Source organism: Petromyzon marinus, unplaced genomic scaffold, assembly GCF_048934315.1.
Source record: "Petromyzon marinus isolate PM22_M1 ecotype Great Lakes invasive population unplaced genomic scaffold, UKy_Petmar_22M1.pri1.0 PM_G_Scaffold_119, whole genome shotgun sequence".
NCBI classification, from domain to species: domain Eukaryota; kingdom Metazoa; phylum Chordata; class Hyperoartia; order Petromyzontiformes; family Petromyzontidae; genus Petromyzon; species Petromyzon marinus.
In genome coordinates this window covers 105007-132865 of record NW_027422672.1, presented here as the reverse complement: position 1 = coordinate 132865, position 27859 = coordinate 105007, and the positions used below count along the sequence as shown (strand labels likewise).

The 27859-nt window shown below is 42.5% G+C and overlaps 1 protein-coding gene across 1 annotated transcript; it reads left to right on the top strand.

Annotated features, from left to right (window-relative positions):
* The first annotated feature begins 35 nt into the window (after positions 1 to 35).
* On the top strand, positions 36 to 24398 carry LOC142909400 (uncharacterized). The gene is made up of 8 exons (XM_076059716.1): positions 36 to 438; positions 2729 to 2769; positions 4541 to 4715; positions 8120 to 8336; positions 13211 to 13442; positions 17256 to 17344; positions 18101 to 18166; positions 23901 to 24398. Exons 3-8 carry the CDS (start codon positions 4552 to 4554, stop codon positions 24396 to 24398), a joined length of 1266 nt encoding a protein of 421 aa, XP_075915831.1. The 5' UTR covers positions 36 to 438; positions 2729 to 2769; positions 4541 to 4551.
* Positions 24399 to 27859: the final 3461 nt, after the last annotated feature.

Below are 27859 nucleotides of genomic sequence, written 5' to 3'. Positions count from 1 at the left end.
CACCGCCCCCTCCTCGTCCCTCCCCTCCCCCTCCTCCTGCCGCTCTCATCAACTCCACTTCGCTCTCTCTCTCACAGCTCCCATAATCTCTCTCTCCTTCTCTCTCCCCTTCTCTCGCTCATCCGCTCCGTGGGCCCCTTCGCGCACACGACGACGACGACGGGACTACGCAGCGGTGACGGGCCCGTCTGAGACCGACCGTAACCGAGGTCCCGGCCACACTGCCGTCGAGTTCTGTTCACGCTCCCGCCCGCCCCGCCCGCCCGCCTCCCGGCTTCCAGGGAGGAGTGAGAGACGGCAAGCAGCCAGCAGCAGCAGCAGCCAGCAGCCTGTGGAGTTACAAGGTTTTGTCTGGAGACCCCGTTAAGACAAAATCCACGACTACAAACAAGCACGTGACCAGCACCACCACCACCAGCACGTGATCACCAGCACGTGGTAATGGCTACCTTTTGTCGCACGCTGCTGCTGTTGTCGCTGTCTGTGTGAGCAGCAGCAGCAGCACGTGGAGGAAGTGGGGTTGGTTGCAAGTGTGGAAGTGGAGAGAGACGGAGAAGTTTGTACTTGTTTTGTTCACGATATTAATTATAAATAGATGGTGATGCTGCTGCTTGCTTGCACAGCGTCACAAACTCTTGCGGTTCTGCGAGGTCGCATTCGTAAACAACAACAACAGTTTGTAAAGTTGTTGCGTGGTGTGAAGTAAACAAGTTTATGTCGTCCGTGATGATGGTGTGGTTGTTGTGGTTGTTGGTGGTGGTGGGGTGTTCTGGGCTCCCTTATTTATGTTTAATGATTGTTGTTTGTGACAATCTTTGAAGCCGTAGCAGCTATACGTTGATGATGGTGTGGTTGTTGTGGTTGTTGGTGGTGGGGTGTTCTGGGCTCCCTTATTTATGTTTAATGATTGTTGTTTGTGATGATCTTTGAAGCCGTAGCAGCTATACGTTGATGGTGGTGTGGTTGTTGTGGTTGGTGGTGGTGGGGTGTTCTGGGCTCCCTTATTTATGTTTAATGATTGTTGTTTGTGATCATCTTTGAAGCCGTAGCAGCTATACGTTGATGATGGCGTGGTTGTTGTGGTTGTTGGTGGTGGGGTGTTCTGGGCTCCCTTATTTATGTTTAATGATTGTTGTTTGTGATAATCTTTGAAGCCGTAGCAGCTATACGTTGAACAAGTCGGATTGATGAGTAACTCTGATAACTTGGCACAAGTTACATTTTGATTTTTATGCTTTCGTGACTGCAGGGATTCTTATTCTTGGTTCTTTTTGGTAAAGTCACCACGTAGAAGGGAAACTATAAAATAATAAAAATATAACACAAAATTCTCACGACGTTTCGACTGCAACACAAGCAATCATCATCAGGTGTGAAAACCACAGCAAGAATATTTTGTTGTGGTTTTCACACCTGATGATGATTGCTTCTTGTGTTGCAGTCGATACGTCGTGAGAATTGTATTATTTTATATTTGTATTATTTTATTGTTTCCCTTCTATGTGACTTTACCGAAAGAACCAAGAATAATAATTTTATTGTTTTATATTCTTATTATTTTATTGTTTTATATTTGTATTGTTTTATTGCTTCCCTTCTACGTGGTGACTTTACCGAACGAACCAAGAATATTTTAGCACAAGTTGTGGTGGTGAACGGGGCCTTTGGCGTTTGTGGTCTACGTTGCTGTGTTATTGTTTGATTTATTGTTCTGATATACAGCACCTCTAATGTATTTTTGCCGTAATTACAGTACTCTTATTCGTAGTTTAAAAGTAACGTGTATAGATTTTACAAGTTCTAAGTTACAAGTGAACGACTGTGTCTGATTTTTCGTGGCTAACGTGGCTGTGTTAATGAGCTCCACGTGGTTAATACACGTGGCCGATTTACGACTGCGGTCATTTATAAAAGGTGTATTATAAGTGCTGTGTTTTACAGTATAAAGTACCACCACCACCGTGTGTGTGTGTACAGACGGTGGGAGCGGTTTAATAGGACGTGTAATAATATGCCTGACACATTTCTTTGCATTTTCTACATACGTGTAAAATCTATGACACTCAAGCGCATGTTTAAATAACTTTTGCTGAATACAAATACGGGCATGTTACATAACGCTTGAACAATGTAGTATTGAGATGCTGTGAATCACAATGGATGACGTAATTGTTATGGCGAGTGGCTTTTTAACAATCGATTCGGCAAAACAAAACTGAAACCTTTTAACAAGGATTCATGTTACTGCATTAACCACATACTATGATAATAAAAAAAAACATACTATGATAATATATGATGCATTGTCCTTGAAACTGATTGGTCCACACCAAGGGATGGCTTTCTTGGTGTGGACCAATCAGTTTCAAGGACAATGCATCATATATGGTCATAGTATGTGTTTTGTTTGCATTTTGACTGCAGGTATTGTGGTTAATGCAGTAACATGAATCCTTGTTAAAAAGGTGTCAGTTTTGTTGCCAGAAAAAAGGGGAAAAAACACTATTATTATATTTTGGTACTGGCAAAGGAGGTCTAATGATGGAAAACGTTGATCCATCTGAGCAGTGTCCGCTCACTCTGGCTGACACGTGTGTACTCATTGTTGTATTGTGTCTGTGTGTGTGTGTCCGTGTGTGTGTGTCCGTGTGTGTGTGTCCGTGTGTGTGTGTCTGTGTGTGTATGTCTGTGTGTGTGTCCGTGTGTGTGTCCGTGTGTGTGCAAGCAGGTTGTTGTTGTTGTTCCTCCCCCTTTGAAACTCCTGCCAAGGTGCTTACACATAGAAGAACTTCAGTGTACACCATACACAGCAGGTTGCAACATCCTTGTACAAACACACACACACTCACACACTCATATACACACTCACATACACTCATACACACTCATATACACACTCATATACACTCATATACACACTCACATACACACTCACATACACACACACATACACACTCATATACACACTCATATACACACTCACATTCACACTCATATACACACACACATACACACTCACATACACACTCACATTCACACTCATATACACACACACTCACATACACACTCACATACACACTCACATTCACACTCATATACACACTCATATACACACTCACATACACACTCATATACACACTCACATACACACATATACATACACACATACACACTCACATACATACACACATACACACTCATATACACACTAATATACACACTCACATACACACTCACATACACACTCACTCACATACACACTCATACACACTCACATACATACACACATACACACTCACATACACACTCATATACACACTCATATACATACACACACACTCACATACACATACACACTCACATACATACACATACACACTCATATACACAACAACGACAAAGATCCCCCATATTACCTTAACAGACTGTATACACACATACACACTCACATACACACTCACATACACACTCACATACACACTCACACACACACTCACATACACACTCATATACATACTCACACACATACACACACTCACATACACACTCACATACACACATACACACTCACATACACACACATACACACACTCACACTCTTACTGCATTACGCCAAGAATGCAGTAAGTGGTCAGATCGTAAACATTCGGGATAATTATTCACCCAAACAAAAATTATATCGTACGTACTGATCACACCCCTAAACTCACTTAAGTCATGTACTAAGGTGTGTCTTGATAATGTTAACTGGTTACTTGACGGAGTGACCACACCCCCCCCCCACCATACTGATAGATGATTTTTAAAAAAACGAACGGATCAATGAATGACTCATCACGTGCTAATCACTCATCAACATCCTGTTGTCAAGAGTGATTTAATATCACTTCTCTGTGTAGTAATTTCATGGCGGTACAGGGCTTGCACAGTCAGTGCAAGATGTATTCAAAGAGCACTGCCCAATTTTAAGTGAACGTGAAATTGCATGCAACAAAGTAGCAAACGTGTTACGTTGAACTGGCAATTGCATTTACGTAGATATTGCGTTTTACATAAGCATCACATGGAGCTACTGTGTTTGTAATATAATGGTTCCATCTGCTTCGTTTTTATGAAATGTTTTATTTATTTAAAGCATCATGATCATACATTACTGCTGCTAACCACTAAATGAATACATTAATTTCCTTTCAATTTGTGAATATAGGTGCACGTGGCCATGCGAGATCTGAAAGTGATGTGTGTAAGGGCGGTCACACGCCTATCACTTGATTAATTGCAGTTTTAAGTCAGGGTTGAATGTTGACGCATTGATCCCCATTGCCTTGTGATCTCTTAAGTGGCCGATCATTCGTTGTTCCTAACAAATCGCCAGTCCACCGACGTTGGAGAATGAGTGGCTTCGCCTTGACCTAACGAATGTACCTGCATCAACCCTGACTGCACACCCCACCCCCCTTGTTGATGTAACAATATAAATCCTTAAAACGGCCTAGCAGCGCAACGTCCCACTGCTCTTTATTTTGTTGTCGTTCCGCAGCAGCCCGGAAGATGAAGCCCCGTGCGCCGGTACCACCGCTGACGCGGTCCCAGTCCCAGACTGGGACCCCCAACTTAGACCCACCGGACGGTGGCGACGGCCCCCCAGTGGACAACGTGGAGCTCAACGTCATCCTGCCGGGCGGGGCGCACCACGTGGCCCGAGTCGACGGGAGGTGCGTGTCGTGCACTTGGATTATTTACACAAAGATAAACAGACAAAGATCCCCCGTGTAGCCTGTAACAGACTGTAGGGGCAAGTGCTGCTAGTGAGCAGCACACAAAGACAAAGATCCCCCGTGTAGCCTGTAACAGACTGTAGGGGCAAGTGGTGCTGTTAGCGAGCAGCACACAAAGACAAAGATCCCCCGTGTAGCCTGTAACAGACTGTAGGGGCAAGTGCTGTTAGCGAGCACAGACAAAGATCCCCCGTGTAGCCTGTAACAGAGTTGTAGGGGCAAGTGCTGTTAGCGAGCACACACAAAGACAAAGATCCCCCGTGTAGCCTGTAACAGACTGTAGGGGCAAGTGCTGTTAGCGAGCACACACAAAGACAAAGATCCCCCGTGTAGCCTGTGACAGGCTGTAGGGGCAAGTGCTGTTAGCGAGCAGCACACAAAGACAAAGATCCCCCGTGTAGCCTGTAACAGACTGTAGGGGCAAGTGCTGTTAGCGAGCACACACAAACACAAAGATCCCCCGTGTAGCCTTAACAGACAGTTGGGGCAAGTGCTGTTAGCGAGCACTTATGAAGGCCGGAACGGTACACGAGGGGGTGGGTGGCCAGCACCACGCCCGACCGCCTTTGTCTCCCCAGTGGCAATGTTTTTATCCACCGCACCAGGTACTCATTTGAGGCTGAGTCGACCTAGGGGAGGCCCGGGACCCGTTCAGATAATCGTCACCGGTGTTGGCCGTGAGCGGGAATCGAACCCGGGTCGCCAGGTTCATAGCGCAGCGTAGCGCTAACCGCTACACACACACGCACACTCATTCCATTCCTGCGGGGATCAAGCGATGGATGGGTAAGCATTTTATGGCCGCCCAAGTTTGGCACAGGCGTAATGGGTTCCGTAGACACACCTTCGTATAGACAACTCCTTTATTACAACACAGCGCTCCCCGACAGTCCTGATGCGCTGCTACAGCCCTAGGGACACGGCCTACTCCCAGCGTGCCGTGACGCTGGCAACGCTCTCGGCTCCTCCGCTGTGATCACCCTAGGGGGGGCTGACCACTGACCCCGGCCCAGGGTCTACACTCTGGTTTCCTCTGACCTCGCCCTTATAAGGGCGTAGGGCCGGGGAGTCCCTGAGTGGAGTTTAATGAGAGTGGTGAGTGGAGTTTAATAAGAGTGGTGAGTGGAGTTTAATGAGAGTGGTGAGTGGAGTTTAATAAGAGTGGTGAGTAGTTTAATGAGAGTGGTGAGTGGAGTTTAATAAGAGTGGTGAGTGGAGTTTAATAAGAGTGGTGAGTGGAGTTTAATAAGAGTGGTGAGTGGAGTTTAATGAGAGTGGTTAGTGGAGTTTAATAAGAGTGGTGTTTAATGAGAGTGGTGAGTAGAGTTTAATAAGAGTGGTGAGTGGAGTTTAATAAGAGTGGTGAGTGGAGTTTAATGAGAGTGGTAAGTGGAGTTTAATAAGAGTGGTGAGTGGAGTTTAATGAGAGTTGTGAGTGGAGTTTAATAAGAGTGGTGAGTGGAGTTTAATAAGAGTGGTGAGTGGAGTTTAATAAGAGTGGTGAGTGGAGTTTAATAAGAGTGGTGAGTGGAGTTTAATGAGAGTGGTGAGTGGAGTTTAATAAGAGTGGTGAGTGGAGTTTAATGAGAGTGGTGAGTGGAGTTTAATAAGAGTGGTGAGTGGAGTTTAATGAGAGTGGTGAGTGGAGTTTAATAAGAGTGGTGAGTGGAGTTTAATGAGAGTGGTGAGTGGAGTTTAATGAGAGTGGTGAGTGGGTTTAATAAGAGTGGTGAGTGGAGTTTAATATTGTGGTGAGTGGAGTTTAATGAGAGTGGTGAGTGGAGTTTAATGAGAGTGGTGAGTGGAGTTTAATAAGAGTGGTGAGTGGAGCTTAATAAAAGTGGAGCTTAATAAGAGTGGTGAGTGGAGTTTAATAAGAGTGGTGAGTGGAGTTTAATAAGAGTGGTGAGTGGAGTTTAATAAGAGTGGTGAGTGGAGTTTAATGAGAGTGGTGAGTGGAGTTTAATAAGAGTGGTGAGTGGAGCTTAATAAGAGTGGTGAGTGGAGTTTAATAAGAGTGGTGAGTGGAGTTTAATAAGAGTGGTGAGTGGAGTTTAATAAGAGTGGTGAGTGGAGTTTAATAAGAGTGGTGAGTGGAGTTTAATAAGAGTGGTGAGTAGAGTTTAATGAGAGTGGTGAGTGGAGTTTAATAAGAGTGGTGAGTGGAGTTTAATTAGAGTGGTGAGTGGAGTTTAATAAGAGTGGTGAGTGGAGTTTAATAAGAGTGGTGAGTGGAGTTTAATGAGAGTGGTGAGTGGAGTTTAATAAGAGTGGTGAGTGGAGTTTAATAAGAGTGGTGAGTGGAGTTTAATAAGAGTGGTGAGTGGAGTTTAATAAGAGTGGTGAGTGGAGTTTAATGAGAGTGGTGAGTGGAGTTTAATAAGAGTGGTGAGTGGAGTTTAATGAGAGTGGTGAGTGGAGTTTAATAAGAGTGGTGAGTGGAGTTTAATAAGAGTGGTGAGTGGAGTTTAATAAGAGTGGTGAGTGGAGTTTAATAAGAGTGGTGAGTGGAGTTTAATAAGAGTGGTGAGTGGAGTTTAATAAGAGTGGTGAGTGGAGTTTAATGAGAGTGGTGGACGTGCTGCGTGGGTGGGCGAATGATCCACGGTAAAACTGGCTCCACGTGGAATGTTTCTGTGCTCACACAGCGGGTTTTAAATGCATTAAAATAAATGTGTTATTTTCACGAAGCATAAATCTTCATGGCCGCGAGGTCAAATTGCCCTCTTTGCAAGCAATTTTATAACGAGCTATTTCCAGTTGTCTGTAATGTGGTCATCTTTTGGGTGATTGCATCTGCCGGCGTGTTATTTTTTTGGGGATTTGTTAAATGCGCAAATAATCGCTATGGATATAATAAACACGCCATTTTATTTCTTGGAAAACATTTACGGTCATTTTGAATACAACATTAAAAATATATTTTGTATCCATGCAACACGTTTTAACTTGTTAAGCCGTGTTTGAAATCCATGAGTGTGAACAAGACGTATGATTGATCCCCCTCCTCGTAATACGTTAGGATGGTGAGTGTTTTGAAGATGCATTGTGTACAATTTTTTACTTACATTCCATACTCATTGCTATGGCCCGTAAACAGTAATTTAAATTACACTCCACACATCGAATGTAAACATGACACAAACGCATTCCCGAGCGTTCATAGCCAGACTGTAAGAATATCACGCTGCATCTTTTGAACAATTTTCTGGTTTCTAAATTACGAGTCGGGCCTCAGTCGGGAACAACAAATGTCCTGCGCATTGCTCACAGTTTGACGTTGACTTGGAGCTGCGGTCTGTGCTGCTGCTGCTGCTGCCCACGTGTTGCTGTGTGAGCAGCAGGACGGTGATGGACCTCCTGATTGAACTCTGCGGTTCCTACTGGTTGAGCCCTGACGGCCACACCCTGGAGCTGCTATCGAGGGACGATGCATCGCCTCTACAGTACGGGCCCAGCACACCGCTGGGGGCCCTCGGTGCTGGGACGGCCCTCCTCAAACCTCGGCCCGCCGGCGATGACCGACTGGAGAAGCCGATGCAGCCCGTTGTCCCGGAGGTAAAGCGTTGATTCGCTGACGCGGCCTCGTCGTAGACAAGACTTTGTACAGTCGAAACGCGCTGAAACCTGCGTAGAGATCTCGGAGTGACAAAGCTGATTAGCAAAATGGACGTGTAAGCAAAGTGGCCCGGTTCATGCGTACATGCAAATAACTATTATTAGATGAATTATAAGAGTTTGAAACTACACTTTGAGCTAGATGTGGCTATGGGTGTGTGTTAACACAGCATGTGTGTACGTTGTCAGTACACAATTTTAGTTAAATTCTCCTTAAGTACATTTTAGACGTCATTGCCTTCAATTGGTTAGCTTCTACATTAGGCGTCTTTCACACATTTCCTCGGCCGTGTCGTGCTTGTTGACACTTTGTAGAAAGTCTCGCGTGTTGTTACAGGTAAAAGGATGTTGTACAGTTTTGTATTAGGGTCCATCTGTGGATTACCGTGTTATATACATGGCTCTCCGATTTGACCTTTGTGACAGTGTGCCGGATTCATTTCTGAACCTTGCACGCATGCTGCCGACTACACCGTCACGCGATGAGTATCATCGGGAAACCTTGACCCTTCGGGTCAAATCTACTTATGAATGGAAATATTTGTGAGACTGGATTTGGTTGGATTTTGGTATCTTGACTAATGAAACATGATGAAATGCCATTATCACATCATGCCTCACTGGATGCACCGGTTGGTGTTACCCGCCAGTTTACAACTTGCAATTTATCAATCTTTGAAATAGCGTGATCAACCGGACTACGCGTTGATTGTGTTTTGACCGACCGACTGTGTTGCTTTATATGGTTTCCAAATGTTTATAAACCCTGTTTGTCTGGTATGCTTCTCTCTCTGTGTCCCCTGTTGTATCTGTGTTAGTTCCCCAGTACTTGGGTGTCTGTGTATACATCTGAGGTTATGTGTCTCCCCTCTCTCGTAAATTTAGCTCTTCTGTACCTGATGATGGCTGCTTGTGTTGCAACCGAAACGTCGTACGCTATTATGTTATTTTATTATTTCTTATTTATACGTGACTTTGCCGACAAAAAAACAAAGAGTAACTACATTTTGCTTTGGCTCAGTTCGCCTGCAGATCATGTTTTTACCAGGCTATACTTAGCATTCATCCAGTAGAAAATTTATACTGAATGATGATGCGGATGATGATGATAATACTTATCCATGGGTGGAATATGCTATGCAAACATTCTTATTTAAATATTTTTTTTTACTTTTAAGCATCTTGTATAAACATTGCAACCTAATTAATTTTAAAGGAAAATATTTCCCTCTCGTCACTTCACCGGCTGTGATTATATTTATCACTTGCATTCAGTGAAAAGGATGGATTGCTTTTAGATCAAAGTATTTACGCGCCATACTTGGCTTTATTGAGAAGAGAGAGTTGGACCGTTCCGTTCTTCTGTGCAAAGTTGAAGTCTGCTTCGAAAAGCGTACGATGCTTTTTGTTGTTAAATCTTTTAAATTTGACTGCCTCGTTACTTGGTAGTAATGAGGAAGTCAAATTTCCTCTTGGAAATATGTGAATGGTTGGAGTAAGATTTCAATTGGTAAAAGGAGACCGGCAGTCTTATGAATAATACGAAGGGCTAAGATGCAGCCACTTTGTGTGACTATTTGAGTGGGACTGTGGTGGTCAGGCAGAGTTGGAGTTGGTCAGTTTAACACGTAGCAGGCTTTCGCGACCAATATCATCCATCATAGAGGTTTTTGGGTTAGACCGCGTATAAATATATAAATGTTGTGTCGTGAAAACCCGCCACCACCCGACACAGCCAACTAGTAAGGGCTGTCGCGTAAACAGAACGTGGACGATTCGTCACTAGTACAGCACTCGTGTGTAGTGTATAGTGTAGTGTATAGTAGTGTATAGTGTAGTGTATAGTAGTGTATAGTGTAGTGTATAGTAGTGTATAGTGTAGTGTAGTGTATAGTAGTGTATAGTGTAGTGTCTAGTAGTGTATAGTGTAGTGTATAGTAGTGTAGTGTATAGTGTAGTGTACTAGTACAGCACACCGGTGTGTTGGGGAGCCAAGCCACAACATTTACAATCTGAGTACGACGTTTTGCCAGTAATTACAACCAGCTTCATCAGGCGACATCCAGAGTTGTGGAGAAGTCTTCCTGTCTCGTTCCTTACAAGGAGGCGTAGATGCGTTTACTTTTGATTTATAGCCAGGTCAGCCTATACTGTCATAGTTTTATGCAACTGTTTCCATATTTCCTACTTTATTGACACCAACACAAGTACAATTAAATTACAATAATGAAATGCTCTTAAACAGAGATATGGATACATATTGGTAATTAGAGACATGTGTTTTCCATGATATCCAAATCTATTACGTATTTCCAATTCTACTCTGCATTGTTTAGTCTGAAATGTAATTTAAGCATGCTTAGCAACTGCAGGTGCTTTAATCCTGGGGATCAGTGAACAAGGCCTTGATCTTCTCTCCGGTGGTGGCTTTGCATTGTACACCAGGATCAGGGGCTAGTTTAGAATGTTTAGCGAGTATGTAAATGTTGTGAAAGCCCAATTTTACCAGAGGCCATGGTACATTAGTTGATATTCTACCAAATGACAAAACGTCTTAGATTTTATCTTGTGATGGTTGTTTATTGTATACTAGACACAGAGGCATATAGCTGGATACAGACCGATAACCTTTGGTGCATTTATTTTCATCTTACAAGTTTAACACGTAGGCTTTCGTGACCAATATTATTCATAATAAAGGCTTTTGGGTTGGATCGCGTTATTTATAAACGTGTCGTAACCCTTATTGTTAAATTAATTATATTGCAACTACAATTCCTTATAGGGGAAACTATTAGTAATTAATAACAATTGAATAATTACCAATCTATTATATAATTACAATACCCTCCCCCTATCCACCTCTAATCGCTGTGCCTGATATGAGTTAAATGATGACGTCACCCTACTGCTGCTCTATTTAAGACCGGGAGCAAGCAGAGAGGGCTTCACCATTCTGGCGAATTGCCCGATGATGCTGGATCTAATCACCAGCGAAACGTCGTATTCACAATGTTGTAAATTATGTTGTGGATTCACTCTTCAACGCGCAAATGGGCTAAAGTAGTGAACTAATTGTCTTTTACTCTTTGGTTCTATTCGGTAAAGTCACCACGTAGGTAAAAAAATAAAACAATAAAATTCTCACGACGTTTCGGCCACAACACAAGCGGCCTTCATCAGGTGAAGGGATCAGGCTGTCTCGAGGACAGCGCTGGAGTGAAACACAGCCACGCTCAGACTACGACCTTTAAGTTTGGCTGTGTTTCACTCCAGCGCTGTCCTCTAGATGGGCTGGTCCCTTGACCTGATGAAGGCCGCTTGTGTTGTGGCCAAAACGTCGTGATTTTTGTTTTATTTTTTTACCTACTACGTGACTTTACCGAATAGAACCAAAGAGTATGGATCCTTGCAGTCACGAAAGCTTCAAATCTAGAATATTTTGTCTTTTGTGAACGTGACACATGTTTACTGCTTTGGCCATGTCGGGTGGTGGAGGGTTTTACGACACATTTATAAATAATGCGATCTCACCCAAAAACCTTTATCGTGAATCATACAAGTTACACGATGAATTTGCTTAGTTAGAGGCTCTCCCCAGGGGTACAAATGCATGCATCCTGTCATCCAGGATATATGGAATATTACACAGCAGCATTTGTTAAGCAGGTTATATACTGGTGATGTGACCCAGAAATTCGAAACCAGCTTACTTTCTGAAATCATGCTTTGTCTGCACTGCTGGAAAATATTGGTCTGGAAGGTCCATAGGCAGAATGGATGAAACATCATTACAAAAAGGTTTTTGTTGGGACTGAGCATGAGCCCAGTACAGAGTCACAGTACAAGGGGGGGAACAGAAAGACAAAACATAATTTTACAGTCTGTTTATTATGTATTCATTACCCATGATCCTCCACCACAAACTTGAGTTTGTGTATAGTTTTTCTGTTTTCTGCTGCTGAATCCACCATAGCTTTAATGGTGCTGCTGTTCTAAACAGCTGGAAACAGCATTTGTTTAAAAGGGCAATTCACAAGGTCGAAACTGGTGCAGAGTTTTCCTGCAAAGGCAAAGGCCCCATTGGGTGAGAGACAAATACAATAACATTGTTATTTGTGTGAAGAGGTGGGCTTCCTGTCCCATTGAACCTCCACTACAGCACATCGTGAGGTTTTAGACTGTAATTCAGACCAAGTGTAACCCAGTTTTAGTCCCCCTTAATCCACAGCCTAGCCCAGTATTTCATTTTTAAATGGAGAAATTTAATGAACGTTGACAGCTGGATCCTAAGAGGGTAAACAAAGACGGGATTTTTTAACTACAGCATTCAATTCGTCGATCCTCTACTTAAATCTCTTAATTCTAGATTTAAAGCTTTCGTGACTGCAAGGATCCATACTCTTTGGTTCTATTGGGTAAAGTCACGTAGGTAAAAAATAAAATAACAAAAATCACGACGTTTCGGCCACAACACAAGCGGCCTTCATCAGGTGAAGGGACCGTGCTGTCATGAGGATAGCGTTGGAGTGAAAACAGCCAAGCTCAGGTCATGGCCCATGCACCTCCTACGTACATCGTGCTCATGTTTATACTAATTCCTTTGTCAAAGCCTGTTGCTTCCTCCCACACAGCTTAAAGGACGCGACCTGGGCTTGGCTGTTTTCACTCCAACGCTGTCCTCGTGACAGCACGGTCCCTTCACCTGATGAAGGTCACTTGTGTTGTTGTGGCCGAAACGTCGTGATTTTTTTACCTACGTGACTTTACCGAATAGAAGCAAAGAGTATTACATCACTTAATTTGTTTTTCAGCAAACGGTGCGGCTGACGGTGAACTACTCGCGAGCGCGTAAGAAGACCGTGGTTCTGGCGAGCCCGCGCGCGGCCCTGCAAGCGCTGCTGCCCGACATCTGCAACGAGTGCGAGCTTAACGTCCACCACACCGCGCTGTTCGGGGACGCCAGCGAGACGGAGCTGCTCGATACGTCGTGCTCGCTGTCCGAGCTCGGCGTCAAGGAGGTGTACGCCGTCGACAGGAGCAGAGGTTTTGTTTTAACGTTACTTTTGAGCTGATGGAAAAGAACAAAAAATTCGTTTCGATTTGAAGCTTTCGTGACTGCAAGGATTCATCCTTCTTTGGTTCTTTTGGTAAAGTCACCGCCACGTAGAATGAGAATAAAATAATAAATTAATAAAATTAAATAACACAATAAAATTCTCACGACGTTTCGGCCACAACACAAGCGGCCTTCATCAGGTGAAGGGACGAGACTGTCTGGAGGACAGCGCTGGAGCCGCTTGTGTTGTGGCCGAAACGTCGTGAGAATTTTATTTTGTTATTTTATTTTATCAATTTATTATTTTATTCTCATTCTACGTGGTGGTGACTTTACCGAAAGAACCAAAGAATAAAAAATTAGTTTTATCATGGCGGTCCTTTATAAGGCTGGCTTAAAGCCTACCTTCCCTGCAGTTTCTTTTAGACTTGTCAATAGAACCTCCTGGTTATTGACCTAGAATTCATCTTCTTTGGTTCTTTCGGTAAAGTCACCACGTAGAATGAGAATAAAATAATAAATTAATAAAATAAAATAACACAATAAAGGTCAGACGACAGGTCTGTTCCTTTCACCTGAAGAGGGCCACTTGTGTTGTGGCCGAAACGTCGTAAGAATTTTACTGTGTTTTATTAATTTATTATTTTATTCTCATTCTACGTGGTGACTTTACCGAAAGAACCAAAGAAGATGAATCCTTGCAGTCACGAAAGCTTTAAATCGAAATTTGACCTAGAATTGTTTATTTTATCGGTATGACTTTTAAGATAACAATTTGTTTTAGACGTCTGTATATATGTGTGTATGTGTTCATGTGCGACTATATTTTGTACATTACAGGCCTATATATAACGCGTAAAAATGTTTCTTATATCATCATGCAATACATTTTTTTATATTTCATTTTGATGCCTTCCACACTACCCTGATATACCTGGAAATAATTCTGTTCTCATTTCAATCGTTCTGATGTACAGTCTATTGTCTAAATTTTGATTTAAAGCTTTCGTGACTGCAGTAATTCATATTCTTAGCTCTTTCGGTAAAGTCACGTTGAAGGGAAACAATAAAATATATTTTAAACAAAATATATTTTATTATTTTATTGTTTCCCTTCAACGTGACTTTACCGAAAGAGCTAAGAATAGTCTATGGTCTGTTTATGGTTTTTTTTCTGAGATTCCAAATGCAATGACACTTGTCTTCCTTTCACGTACTTTTATCATTATTATAGTTCATTTGGAATCGCGGACCCCCATGTGGTGATGCTTTAAACCGTGTGCACCTTCTGAAGTTTTAATTTTTTGATATTCTACTCATTTGTTTCACCTCTAAAGTTTTCAGACATCGGTATATCTTTTGGGTTTCAAGGTATTTTACTTGTCAGCATCCTGGAAATATGCCCTGGTCATCTGACTTTCAGTTTTGATACCCCCCCCCCCCTCCACTATAATAAATAGCCTTGCTATCCACGTAGAGGTCTCTTACAAGTATATTCTAGTTGCTGTGCCTACTTTTGTGACAGTGTTCATAACTGCTAGCATTTTAAAAGTAAATAGTGCACGTGGTATCTGCTCAAATATCTCTAGTTAGATGCTGATGTGAGCATTGCTTGAAATCAGTCCGCCCGGCAAACTCTCTCAGTCTGCTCACTCTCGGTCTAGTCGCCTCTGGTTCTTTCGGTAAAGTCACCACCACGTAGAATGAGAATAATAAGATAATAAAATAACACGATAAAATTCTCACGACGTTTCGGCCACAACGCAAGAGGCCGTCTTCAGGTGCTTAAGGTTGTGTGAAATCCCTCCCCGTAGAGGTTAAATTTCGATTTAAAGCTTTCGTGACTGCAAGGATTCATCTTCTTTGGTTCCTTCGGTAAAGTCACCAACACCACGTAGAATGGCCGAAACGTCGTGAGAATTTTATTGATGGTGACTTTACCGAAAGAACCAAAGAAGATGAATCCTTGCAGTCACGAAGGCTTCAAATCGAAATTTAGTCGCCTCTGCCTCGTGCTAATTTGTGTCAGTAGGCAAAGCGCATGAATTGGCTTCGAACCTAAAGCCGCCGTGATTGGATTTCTCTGTCGTTCCTTTGGCTACCCATGCATAGCAAAGGAGGTCTCATAATGTAAATGCTCACCCCGAGCCCTCGATACTCTGATGGTGCGCTGTTTTTGAGTTGCACGCCTTTTGGCGTCTTCTGGTCCAACACCAATGGAGACTAGGCTCTAAAGAAAAGCCGTCTCGCGTGTGGACCAATCAAATTCAAGGACAGTGCCAATATTATTATCAGAGTTGTCTTTTTGTTTGCATTTTGACTGCTTGTGCTGTGGTTATTGCAAACACGATGCCTTGAATAAAGGTGTCAGTTTTTGTGCCAGTCAAAAGGGTAAAACCTATTACTAATGCAGAGGATTGTTCGTGTTATTTGTTTGTGCGTGCGTGCGAGTTTATGAGCTGCATGTTTGGGCTTGCTGGCTGCTGGAATCGAGCACGGAATGTTCACACGTCCCGTGTGCGGCCACCATGTGGGTGAACTGACTTCTTGGCCGCATTAATAATGGCTTGGGAGGCTTAGAATGTCCGTGCTTGGACAGCTCCATGGTTACCGTGACGGGCTGCAAGTTTCAACCCCTTGGCACAATCAGCGCCGTTCTCTGCTGCGCGCTTTGCTGCATTTTGTGTGCCACCAGCGCCACCCGGTGGGAAATTGAAGAAGTGTAAAATATATAAGCTTAGCTCTTTCGGTAAAGTCACGTTGAAGGGAAACAATAAAATAATAAAATATATATAAAACAATAAAAATTCTCACAACGTTTCGACCATAACACAAACGGTCATCTTCAGGTGTGAAAACGTCGTGAGAATTTTTATTGTTTTATATATTTTTTTATTATTTTATTGTTTCCCTTCAACGTGACTTTACCGAAAGAGCCAAGAATATGAATCACTGCAGTCACGAAAGCTTTAAATCGAAATTTAAGTGTAAAATATTTTTTTTTTACAATCCTGCCATCTAGTGGAGAAGTATTGTTACAATGAACAATGTGAACGCTCCGTAGAGGTGTACCTAAAAAAAATATATACACAAGTATGGTGTAATATGCATGTTTATATCAACATTTAATAAACACCTTGATAATTTTGGTACGTGCGTGAAAATAGTACACCTTTTGCAATTTGAAGTTTCTTGGGTTTCAAGCGTCGTACAATTAATAAAAAAATAGACCATGTACTGAAAGGCTTAATTAATTTAACTTTAATAATAGTTGGGTTTTTCCCCTTTTTTCTGGCAACAAAACTGAAACCTTTTTAACAAGGATTCATGCCTACTGCATTAACCACAATACCTGCAGTCAAAATGCAAACAAAAAACATACTATGATAATATATGGTGCATTGTCCTTGAAACTGATTGGTGCACAGGTATTGTGGTTAATGCAGTAGACATGAATCCTTGTAAAAAGGTTTAAACAACAACAAAATAAAAATTGAAAAATTCTCACGACGTTTCGACCACAACACAAGTGGCCTTCATCAGGTGAAGGGACCGTGCTGTCATGAGGACAGCATTGGAGTGAAAACAGCCTCCCACACAGCTTAAAGTACGCGACCTGGGCTTGGCTGTTTTCACTCCAACGCTGTCCTCATGACAGCACGGTCCCTTCACCTGATGAAGGCCGCTTGCGTTGTGGCCGAAACGTTGTGAGAATTTTTTTTTTGCTTGTTACGTGACTTTAGCGAATAGAACCAAAGAGTACCCTGTGGATGTATTGAGTGGCTCTCTTTGCGTTACAGAGCTGGGCCATGGCCTGAACGACAACGCAGACCTCCCGGAGAAAAAACACAAAGGGCTTTGGAGCTTTTTGCGGCCAAAGATAAAGAAGGTCAGTACGTGACACACTTGCACCCCTGCGTATTTGAAATTGAGCGGTGTTTTTTCTTGCCGTGGTGTTCTCTTGTGACTTCATTAAACGGTGTGTTATTCTCTTGTCGAGAGGAGTGTCATGTGTAGATACACGGAGACATGTTTGTAACAAGATATAGTAATAGGTTTTACCCTTTTGACTGGCACAAAAACTGCCACCTTTATTCAAGGCATCATGTTTGCAATAACCACAACACAAGCAGTCAAAATGCAAACAAAAAAGACAACTCTGATAATAATAATATTGGCACTGTCCTTGAATTTGATTGGTCCACACCCGAGACGGCTTTTCTTAGAGCCTAGTCTCCACTGGTGTTGGACCAGAAGACGCCAAAAGGCGTACAACTCAAAAACAGCGCACCATCAGAGTATTGAGGGCTCGGGGTGAGCATTTACATTATGAGATCTCCTTTGCCAGTAACAAAATATATATTTGTAACAAGTCGGTGTGTTTATAGTTCAAATGTATTCTGGAGGCATTTGCTTTTTATTTTTATATTTCCGCTTATATTTGAATATACTAACACGTTGCGTGCAGAAGCTTGCTTTGAACGCTGTTGGGACATGTTCTTGCTGTTGATACTAACACACGCAACCAGCTACTTCTAGCTGTTTTGGTTATTCTAACAACTTCCCCCCGTGCGCATTGTTGAGTATTTGCTGTCTTTGCTTACCCGCGTGTCATGTCCTCATTCTGCTGCTGTGGCTTTCCCAGAGTGATGATGATGATGTTTCCGAGCGTGGTTCCAACAGCTCAATGCATGGTGACAGTAGCAGAGACGTAAGTACTAACTCTGTTTACAGCCCCGCTAACGATACTAACGGCAGTGCTAAACAGAAAATAATTCCTCATGCTTGTGCTCACAGCGGTAAATGTCGCACAGGCCCATCACTTTTTAGCGCTAACCCCGTTCCCTTTTAATACTCAGTTGCCCTTGAAGAACTGTCTTGAATTATGGTGCTATGATTCAAATTAAAGCTTGCCTTTGGCAAAAAACCTTGAAACCTGTCAACATGATTCATAGCTTCAAAGCTAAAGCAGACTGTGTCATTAAAATGTTACGCATTTTTTTGCACATCAAACTGTTGAAAAAGATAATTTTCCGTCATGCCGACCTTATAATTCAACGTGAAAGACATTTTTTTAAATATAATACAACACTCGTAATTACCCTTTTTACATTTTAAAATGTGGCATTGATATTTTGTGGGGAGCTTATAAGGTCCCCACAAAAATATCAATGTGTTATGCAGTGTAGTCCTATAGTTCGTTATCTTTGTTTTCTGGTTCACTTTATTGTTAGAATCGTATTGGAAAATAATTTTAGCTATCAACTAAATCAGTTAATGCCATTTTGAGAATTTGTGTAAGTTATCTTGGTGGAATAAGTTGTACAGGTGTAGGTGTAAACTGCAAAACAACAACTTTCCAGAAATTATTCACTGGTAAAACATGTTTTAGACCAATTTAGCTGACAGTGCACCCTTTTGGAAGCATTAGCGATTTATTTAGCTGTATAGTATGATTCATGCTGATTCCATTGATGTTGAGAATCATCAAATTCAGGGTAAGTACTGTTAATTCAGTGATCACTGTACAACTGGATTGTTGAATGATTAAATTACAGCCGATTTTAAGTTTATATTTATCACATACCTTGATTTACTTTTGAAATATTTAAATTCAAATGTATCAGTTTATTTTAATGCAGATGTATCGTGGTTGCTGTAGGTGTCACTCAATACACATTTAAATTGTTGGTGCGACATGTTTTTTGCGTATATATGTTAACAGTTATTACAATGTACTATTTAAAAGGTTAATACAGTGGTTCTCAACCCGGGGGGTGGGAAGTATGCCCCTCTATGGGAAGCACAAAAAACTTTCAAGCGGGGTGCAGGCTGTGGCATGAATACCGTGCGTGATACATTTATCATGTGCAAGGGGAGGAACCCCATCGCCATATTTGCAGCAACAAAACACCAATAATTTTGATTTAAAGCTTTTGTGACTGCAGTAATTCATATTCTTGGCTCTTTCGGTAAAGTCACGTTGAAGGGAAACAATAAAATAATAATGTATATATAAAACAATAAAAATTCTCACGACGTTTCGACCATAACACAAACGGTCATCATCAGGTGTAATGTTGTGTGCATACAGTGCAATGTACATTTCAATTCGAAGCGTGTGCAGGCTTAATGCCAAGATAAACGTGGCTTCTCCAGTTTGTGATTTACAGGACGTGCCACAGACTGAGACCGGTGCGGTTTTAGGTCCAAATTTGAGCACACGTTTGAATTTGCCGTTACTCTGCCCCTCTTAGAACTTACTCTCTCGTATTTAGTTCAAAAGCAGGAGACTTGTTAGCGGCACGTCTCCCTGCGCGCTACACCATAGCACGTAGGCCTTGGCACTTGAGTTGTAGGGTAGGGACCACGTGGCCAGGTGCCGCTTGCCCTCCACACCCATCGGAAAATAAAGTGAGCTGGTGAGTAATATTTTTGTCGATGTTATCGCTGACCACTGGCAAATCCTGTTCTTAAAGCTTTTTGTTGTCGATTTATATGACGTTAAGTGTTTGTTTAATGAGGGTTTTCTTTATTCATATTCTTAGCTCTTTCGGTAAAGTCACGTTGAAGGGAAACAATAAAATAATAAAATATATATAAAACAATAAAAATTCTCACGACGTTTCGACCATAACACAAACGGTTTTTTCACACCTGATGACGACCGTTTGTGTTATGGTCAAAACGTCGTGAGAATTTTTATTGTTTTATATATATTTTATTTTTTTATTGTTTCCCTTCAACGTGACTTTACCGAAAGAGCTAAGAATATGAATTACTGCAGTCACGAAAGCTTTCAATCAAGGTTTTTTTTGTACCATCCATTGTGGTGAACCGTTTTAAGTGATAGCCCTTTGCTGTTTTTTTTTTTCCAGAAATTATTAATAACCTTACGCTACAGTTGCGCTGCTCTTAAAAGTAAGGTTGTAAACAAAAAACGTGCACGGGTCCACCAGCAGAAAAGGAATCTTTATTTCCCTACATCCCATAGATGAGTTGTGAGCTGACTTTTGTTAAATGCTGCGAGCCGTTAATAAAAACGCCTCTCATTTATTTTCTTTGGTTCTTTCGGTAAAGTCACCACCACGTAGAATGAGAATAAAATAATAAATTGATCAATTAAAATAACACGATAAAATTCTCACGACGTTTCGGCCACGACGCAAGCGGCCTTCATCAGGTGAAGGGACGAGACTGTCTGGAGGACAGCGCTGGAGTGAAAAAGCCAAGCTCAGACCGCGACCTTTAAGCTGTGTGAGAAGAAACAGAGCGCCTTGACAAAGGAATTAGCATAGAATTTAGCATTTAATTGGCAGACTTAGCACGATGAACGGTGTAGAGAGGGTGAACATGTGCAGACCGGCGAGGGGGCGAGGGGGAGTTTACATATCGATGGTGTGAAAAGGGAATTTAAGCAGCCGCGAAACGTTTGGGATACCACTACTTGGAAAAAAGATACTGTACCATTGAAAATTAGTTTAATGTTCAGTTAAAATCGAAACCTCTTTATTTATTTGCCCTCCAGCAAGACTTTTTCGACGGTGACCTAAAGGAAGTAAATGGAAGTGCAGTGCGCAGCAGTATCTTTGTCTGCTTTCACCGTGTGCATTGGCCGAACGAACAGCGCTTGAATCCCTGGAGGAACGTGCAACCCCACCCACACCCAACCCTGTAGAAAGCGTGACACAACTTATTGTGCTGTTTCAACAATATCCCCCCTCTCAATACTGCAACCTATGTCGTGCTCAGTAACGTTCGGAGCCTACTGATGCTGCGCGGACACGTGTAGGCGGACACGTGTAGGTGAACACGTGTAGGCGGACACGTGTAGGTGAACACGTGTAGGTGAACACGTGTAGGAGAACACGTGTAGGTGAACACGTGTAGGCGGACACGTGTAGGCGAACACGTGTAGGCGAACACGTGTAGGTGAACACGTGTAGGTGAACACGTGCAGGCGACTGAATGGGTGGAGCAGCACATCGGCAAACGCCCGTTGGGCAGCACCGCGTCACGAGGGGCCTTTGGCGTGAACTTTACTGTGCACCGTTGTGCCAACGCTATGCAGGTCGGGATATGAGAGGGTAATGGCATCGTTGGCCTGCATGAGCTGTACGGTCACAGCATGGATATACACGTCACGGGCTGAGCTGTCACTAGCCGGCTTCGCCCGGGACTTGGGTCCACCACGCCCGGCCGCCTTTGTCTCCCCGGTGGCGATGTTCACACACAACACGGCAGTTACTCGTTTGAGGCTGAGTCGACCTAGGGGAGGCCCAGGAGCGGTTGAAATAATCGTCGCCGGCGGTGGCAGTGAGCGGGAATCGAACTGGGGGTCGCCGGGTTCGTAGCGCGGCGTAGCGCTAACCACTACACTACAATGCGTTAGGCTTACACACACACACACATAGACACACACAGATACACACACATACACACAGATACACACACACATACACAGACACACAGACACACACACATACACACACAGACACACAGTCACACACACAAACATACATACACACAGACACACACACATACACAGATACACACAGACACATACACAGCGCGCTAACCACTACACAACAATGCTTTACGCTTCCACATAGACACAGACACATACACACACACATACACACACATACACAACAACAACAACCGCCATTCGCCACTAAGTGGCGGTGACGTCACCACGACGCTTGTGCCAGGCTATGCTACACTACAATGCGTTAGGCTTCCACATGCGCGGGTCACGTGACAGATTTGACGTCACAGCATTTATGTTTTGCCGTGCAAAAACAAATACATTATTGAGCTCCCCCCCCCCCCACCAAAAAACTAAAACAAAAGTGTATTTGTATAAGGTTTGCACGGTGTACAGTCTGTAAAGTACCCACATGGCAAATTTAAAGTTTGTTGCATGTCGGGAAGTTCGCTAAACATTTTGAACAGACACATACTCACACCTTTTTGTCTTTTACATATATGGAGATAAAATAAACCTAAGGCTTTGGTTACTTAATCTCTTTGTTAACAAAATTGTTATAGCAACCACACTTCAAAAACAAAATTATGAAGCCTTTTCAGGCTCCTTCAAAGTTTTTTGTGGCATTTACATGCTGTTTTATTGTGATACTGCATATGTTTAATGCATTGGCAGTATGTTGAACGTCTTTCACATCGTGCATAGCCAACCAATGACGTAGCGTCTGGAATATAAATAGTTTCCATTATTGGCATGATACTCGAGCTGAGTATCATGAAGATGCTCCTTGAAATCGATTATTTCTTATATACCTCTTTACCTAATATTTCACGTCATTCAAAAATTAAAATTGCACTTAAGTTAATCATACTTCAACAATCTCCCACTGACCAGCATGGCAATGTGTTACACCCGTAAGAATAATTACATGTTCAGGAAAGTTGCACTGAGTCTGAAGACTCCTATTCAAGAGGGTCCTGCACAGGGATGTTTGGCCAATAGCTGTAAAAAAAAAAAATTTCAACGAATTAGTTTTTGGATTTCAATAAAGTTCTTTGTTACATAACACACCACCATTAGTAAATAGTTATATTCTTAGCTCTTTCGGTAAAGTCACGTTGTTTTGTATATATTATTATTTTATTGTTTCCCTTCAACGTGACTTTACCGAAAGCTAAGAATATGAATTACTGCAGTCACGAAAGCTTTAAATCAAAATGTATTAAATAGTTGTACAGCATTGTGCCGGAGATAGGTTTGGCTTTGGTGGATATCTCATAACAACTTTGTGTTTTAATAGGGGTTTTTCCCCTTTTTTCTGGCAACAAAACTGAAACCTTTTAACAAGGATTCATGTCTACTGCATTAACCACAATACTTGCAGTCAAAATGCAAACGAAAAAAATACTATGATAATATGTAGCATTGTCCTTGAAACTGATTGGTCCACGCCAAGGGACGGCTTTCTTTTGAGCCTCGACCCAAATTGGTGCTCGACCAGATGACGCCAAAAGGCGTGCATTGTGGTTAATGCAGCGACATGAATCCTCGTAAAAAGGTTTCAGTTTTAGGAATAGGTTTTACCCTTTTGACTGGCACAAAAACTGACACCTTTATTCAAGGCATCATGTTTGCAATAACCACAACACAAGCAGTCAAAATGCAAACAAAAGAGACAACTCTGATAATAATATGCACTGTCCTTGAATTTGATTGGTCCACACGCGAGACGGCTTTTCTTAGAGCCTAGTCTCCACTGGTGTTGGACCAGAAGACGCCAAAAGGCGTACTAAAAGGGTAAAACCTATTCCTATATCTTGTTTCTGGCAAAGGAGGTCTCATAATGTAAAAGGTTTCAGTTTTGTTGCCAGAAAAAAGGTTGAAAAACCCCCTATTATTACATTTTGGCTACTGGCAAAGGAGGTCTAACGATGTAAACCTTGTGTCTCCTGCTCAGAGCCCTCCAGGCCAGCCGCGCCTCGCACAGGAGACCGGAAGAAGCCGGTCACCCCCTCCCGCACCGTTGGCCTCGCCTTCGACCCGGGCCGCTGGAGCCACGTCGCCGCTCGGCACGCTGCGGCGTCGCACCAAGCCCCGTGCGCCTCCTCCTCCTCCTCCTCCCCCCCCATGCACCACCGCCTGGGGTACGCAGGCTGCCGGCCCCGAGCCGCCGCCTCCGCTTCCGAGATCTGCCCCAGAACAGGCGCGGCCGGCGGCGTTGTTGTTGTTGTCGCAGCCTGGATCCACTCCTCCTGTGCAGCCCGGCGTGGAGAACGAGCGTCGAAGGCGGAGCAGCTCCGCACGTGAGAGAGAGAGAGGGCTCTCACGTGCTCACATTTTCCATTTTTTTTATTTTTATCAAGTGCCCTTTATAGTTCTATCGATTCAAGGCCGATTTTTTTTTTTTTACGACGGAGCGGCGCTTTTTGGCCCTGTTCAAAATGCGGGAATTTAAGCTGTGCCATCGGGCAAACGTTTTGATTTAAGCGAAAAAGTATGTCTAAAAAAAGCTTCTGTTCGTTTCGTCTTGGTAACAACCTGCAAGCATCTCGGGGAGCAAAAAGTGAAATTCCATTGCTTTTAGTGCAGTGAACTGCTTAGGCACAATACCTAAACTTAAACACATTCTCCTGCGGAGGGAGGAGCTGGTAGGAACGTTGTTGGGTTGCTCGGTCAATGGCCAGGGTCAACGGCGGCACCACCACGTGGTGTGTTCCGTAAATATGCCCGACTGTGAGGGCAGGCACAAGCCAGCGTGAGTAGGTTAAACGTTGAGTTTTATAAGGGCACCACGGGGTGACCAGCCCCTCCCCAGCCAGCCCCACCCCCCACGCAGCCCCTCCCCACCCAGCCCCTCCCCACCCTCCCCTCCCCACCCAGCCCCTCCCCACCAGCCCCTCCCCACCCCTCCCATGTTTGGATGCACGACAGACTGACACAATAATAATCTCCTGTGGGCTGGTGGTGTAGTAACCAGGAGGTTCCTACACAGTATCATCACCTAGCCGATTTGTCAACATCATGTTTACACAGGGGAGACGGTAAGCGAACACGTTCCAATCGTGCATGCGGTTTTGTTTGGCTTCAACTGTCTTCTTTCAACAAGACCTCTGCTGCTACACATTTACCTTGTGAGCCCCACTATTTCCAGATTTGAAGCTTTCGTGACTGCAAGGATTCACCACACTCTGTGTTTTTTTTCAGCAAAGTAACGACGTAGTTAAAAAACAAATAAATGATAAAACAACTAAATTAAATCACGACGTTTCGGAGGCAACACCAAGCTCCCTTCTTCAGGTGGAAACCGTCACAGCTGTATCAAGCAATTTTACCGTGACGATTTCCACCTGAATTTCTGTATGAAGTTGAGGCAGAAATTTTACCGTGATGGTTTCCACCTGAATTTCTGTATCAAGTTGATGCAGCAATTTTACCGTGACGGTTTCCACCTAAATTTCTGTATCGAGTTGATGCAGCAATGTTGCCGTGACGATTTCCACCTGAATTTCTGTATCGAGTTGATGCAGCAATTTTGCCGTGACCTGTGTCCACCTGAATTTCTGTATCAAGTTGATGCGGCAATGTTGCCGTGACGGTTTCCACCTGAATTTATGTATCGAGTTGATGCAGCAATTTTGCCGTGACGGTTTCCCCATGAAGACGGAAGCTTGGTGTTGCCCCCGAAACGTCGTGATTTAATGTAGTTGTTTTATTTATTTTATTTTACCTACGTCGTGACTTTACCGAAGAAACACAAAGAGTCTATGAGCCCCACGATGTGTGTCGTCAGTCAAAGCACCGTTTGTAATATGATGACAAGGTGAAATATTTAATTGGCGACTTATTTTTGAGGACATCAACACAGAATGTATCATCATTGTTACGCTTAATGAAGGGTTGAAGTCGTGGAATGTTAAAGTGCCTAACCCAGTAATGTTTCCGGGGTTTAATGTCCTCGCGAAGCAATAGTGAATTATGTTTAAGAGATTTGGCCGGGATGAATTGTTCATCGACCAAACGAAATTATTTTTTTTATTATTGTGAAGAGAGACATTTTGCAATTTTGGGGTGCCATCAGAATCTTTATTTAGACTGGAGAAATCTGATGAACTGTGAAGCTCATTTTCACAGATGACCAGTAAAAGGGATGAAATATTTTACATTATGAGACCTCCTTTGCCAGTAACAAGATATAGTAATAGGTTTTACCCTTTTAACTGGCACAAAAAACTGAAACCTTTATTCAAGGCATCTTGTTTGCAATAACCACAACAAACAAAAAGACAACTCTGATATTATTATCAGAGTTGTCTTTTTGTTTGCATTTTGACTGCTTGTGTTGTGGTTATTGCAAACATGATGCCTTGAATAAAGGTGTCAGTTTTTTGTGCCAGTTAAAAGGGTAAAACCTATTACTATATGGATGAAATCTTGTCTTGTTGTGATAGATTACACAGAAATGTGCCGCACTATGGCATCGTACCGTGCAATGTGTTGTGATGGGAGTTGCATGCTGTCAGTTGTGTTCTTGTTAGTCAGGTGGCATCACAATCCAACAGTCATCGAATCAGTGAGCAAGTTGGTCCAGTGAGCATGTACATAGTGTGTATATGTATATATTTGATTGTGAGTGAGTGTATGTGAGTACTTATGTGTATGTGTGTGTGCGTGCATGCATGTGACGAACATGTTTTATATTAACAGCCAGCTGCTGTTTGAACCTTAAAGAATTCACTTGACCGGTTATGGGTAAGTCAAATGTGCTGATGCTAATGAATGGCATTCACATGTATGGAAATGTTGTTTTGTGTTTCTCAGCCTCCGCTCAAAGTTCTGGGCGCTTACCGTTAAAGGATGAAAATGAAGAAGGTAAATATTGTAAAATGCACGGCTTCATTGGAATAGATGGCTCTGTATAAGCAGTATGGAGGCCAGAAGTAATTTTAATCCAATAAACTGTTTCTTTAAATGGTTGTTCATTTAGATATCTTGTGATCAAAATTGTAATCGTGTTCCGACAATTGGCTAATTATTACGCTACTTTGATAAAATATGTAATTTATTAAGAGTTTTTTTAGGGCATGTTAATTCAGATATAAAATTGACTTTCATACTGCAGAATAATGCTTACAAGGTAAAACAACTGCATAACCTTGCAGCAGGGGCACCATTTCCTTTGAAAGTGTGTGGATTAATTGAAGGATCTTTTGAAAGTCCTTTAACCTTCCCGGTCCTCATTTTTCCACGAAAATGTTGACAGGCTGTGGAGCAAACAGCCTGCCAAAATACCAACAAAAAAAAACATTCGAATTAGTGATTTACATATTGTTAATTTACATATGTTCCATGCAATTTCAGACTAACTTTATTCCAGCTGGCAAAGCCAATTGAGCTCAGCGGCTCTTTAACAAGGACAACCAATTGGATTTTTTTAAAATCTTTTATTTGGCTGGCACATATAACTGGCTGTCAAACATCTCTTGTGGAATCTCATAAGATATATCATCTTACACAACTGCTCATACATATGTTGAACACGTACGTATGTTATGTTTTCAACCTGTGTTTGAGCTGTGAATCTTTGTTTAAAGGGCAGTTGTGGTGCTTGTAACGTAACATATTCAACTCGTTTAAAGTGGTAGTGTGAGTGTACGTTATAGATTTCGGAATGAAAGCTCTTGGATACTCCACCAAGTGCTCTATTTTTTATTTCATTGGCTACCTATGTTCTAAACGACACCATTACCTTATTGTTTGGTTGTTGATGATGTTTTGTAAAACTGGAATTTGGATTTCCAATGGACAAACAGGTCAAGCATTGTATGTTTGACATTAACGTGACGTTCTGTTTGAATCCAAACAATATTTAACGTATGTATGTAGAAATTATTTCACACCGTACGTAGCCAGACGTGA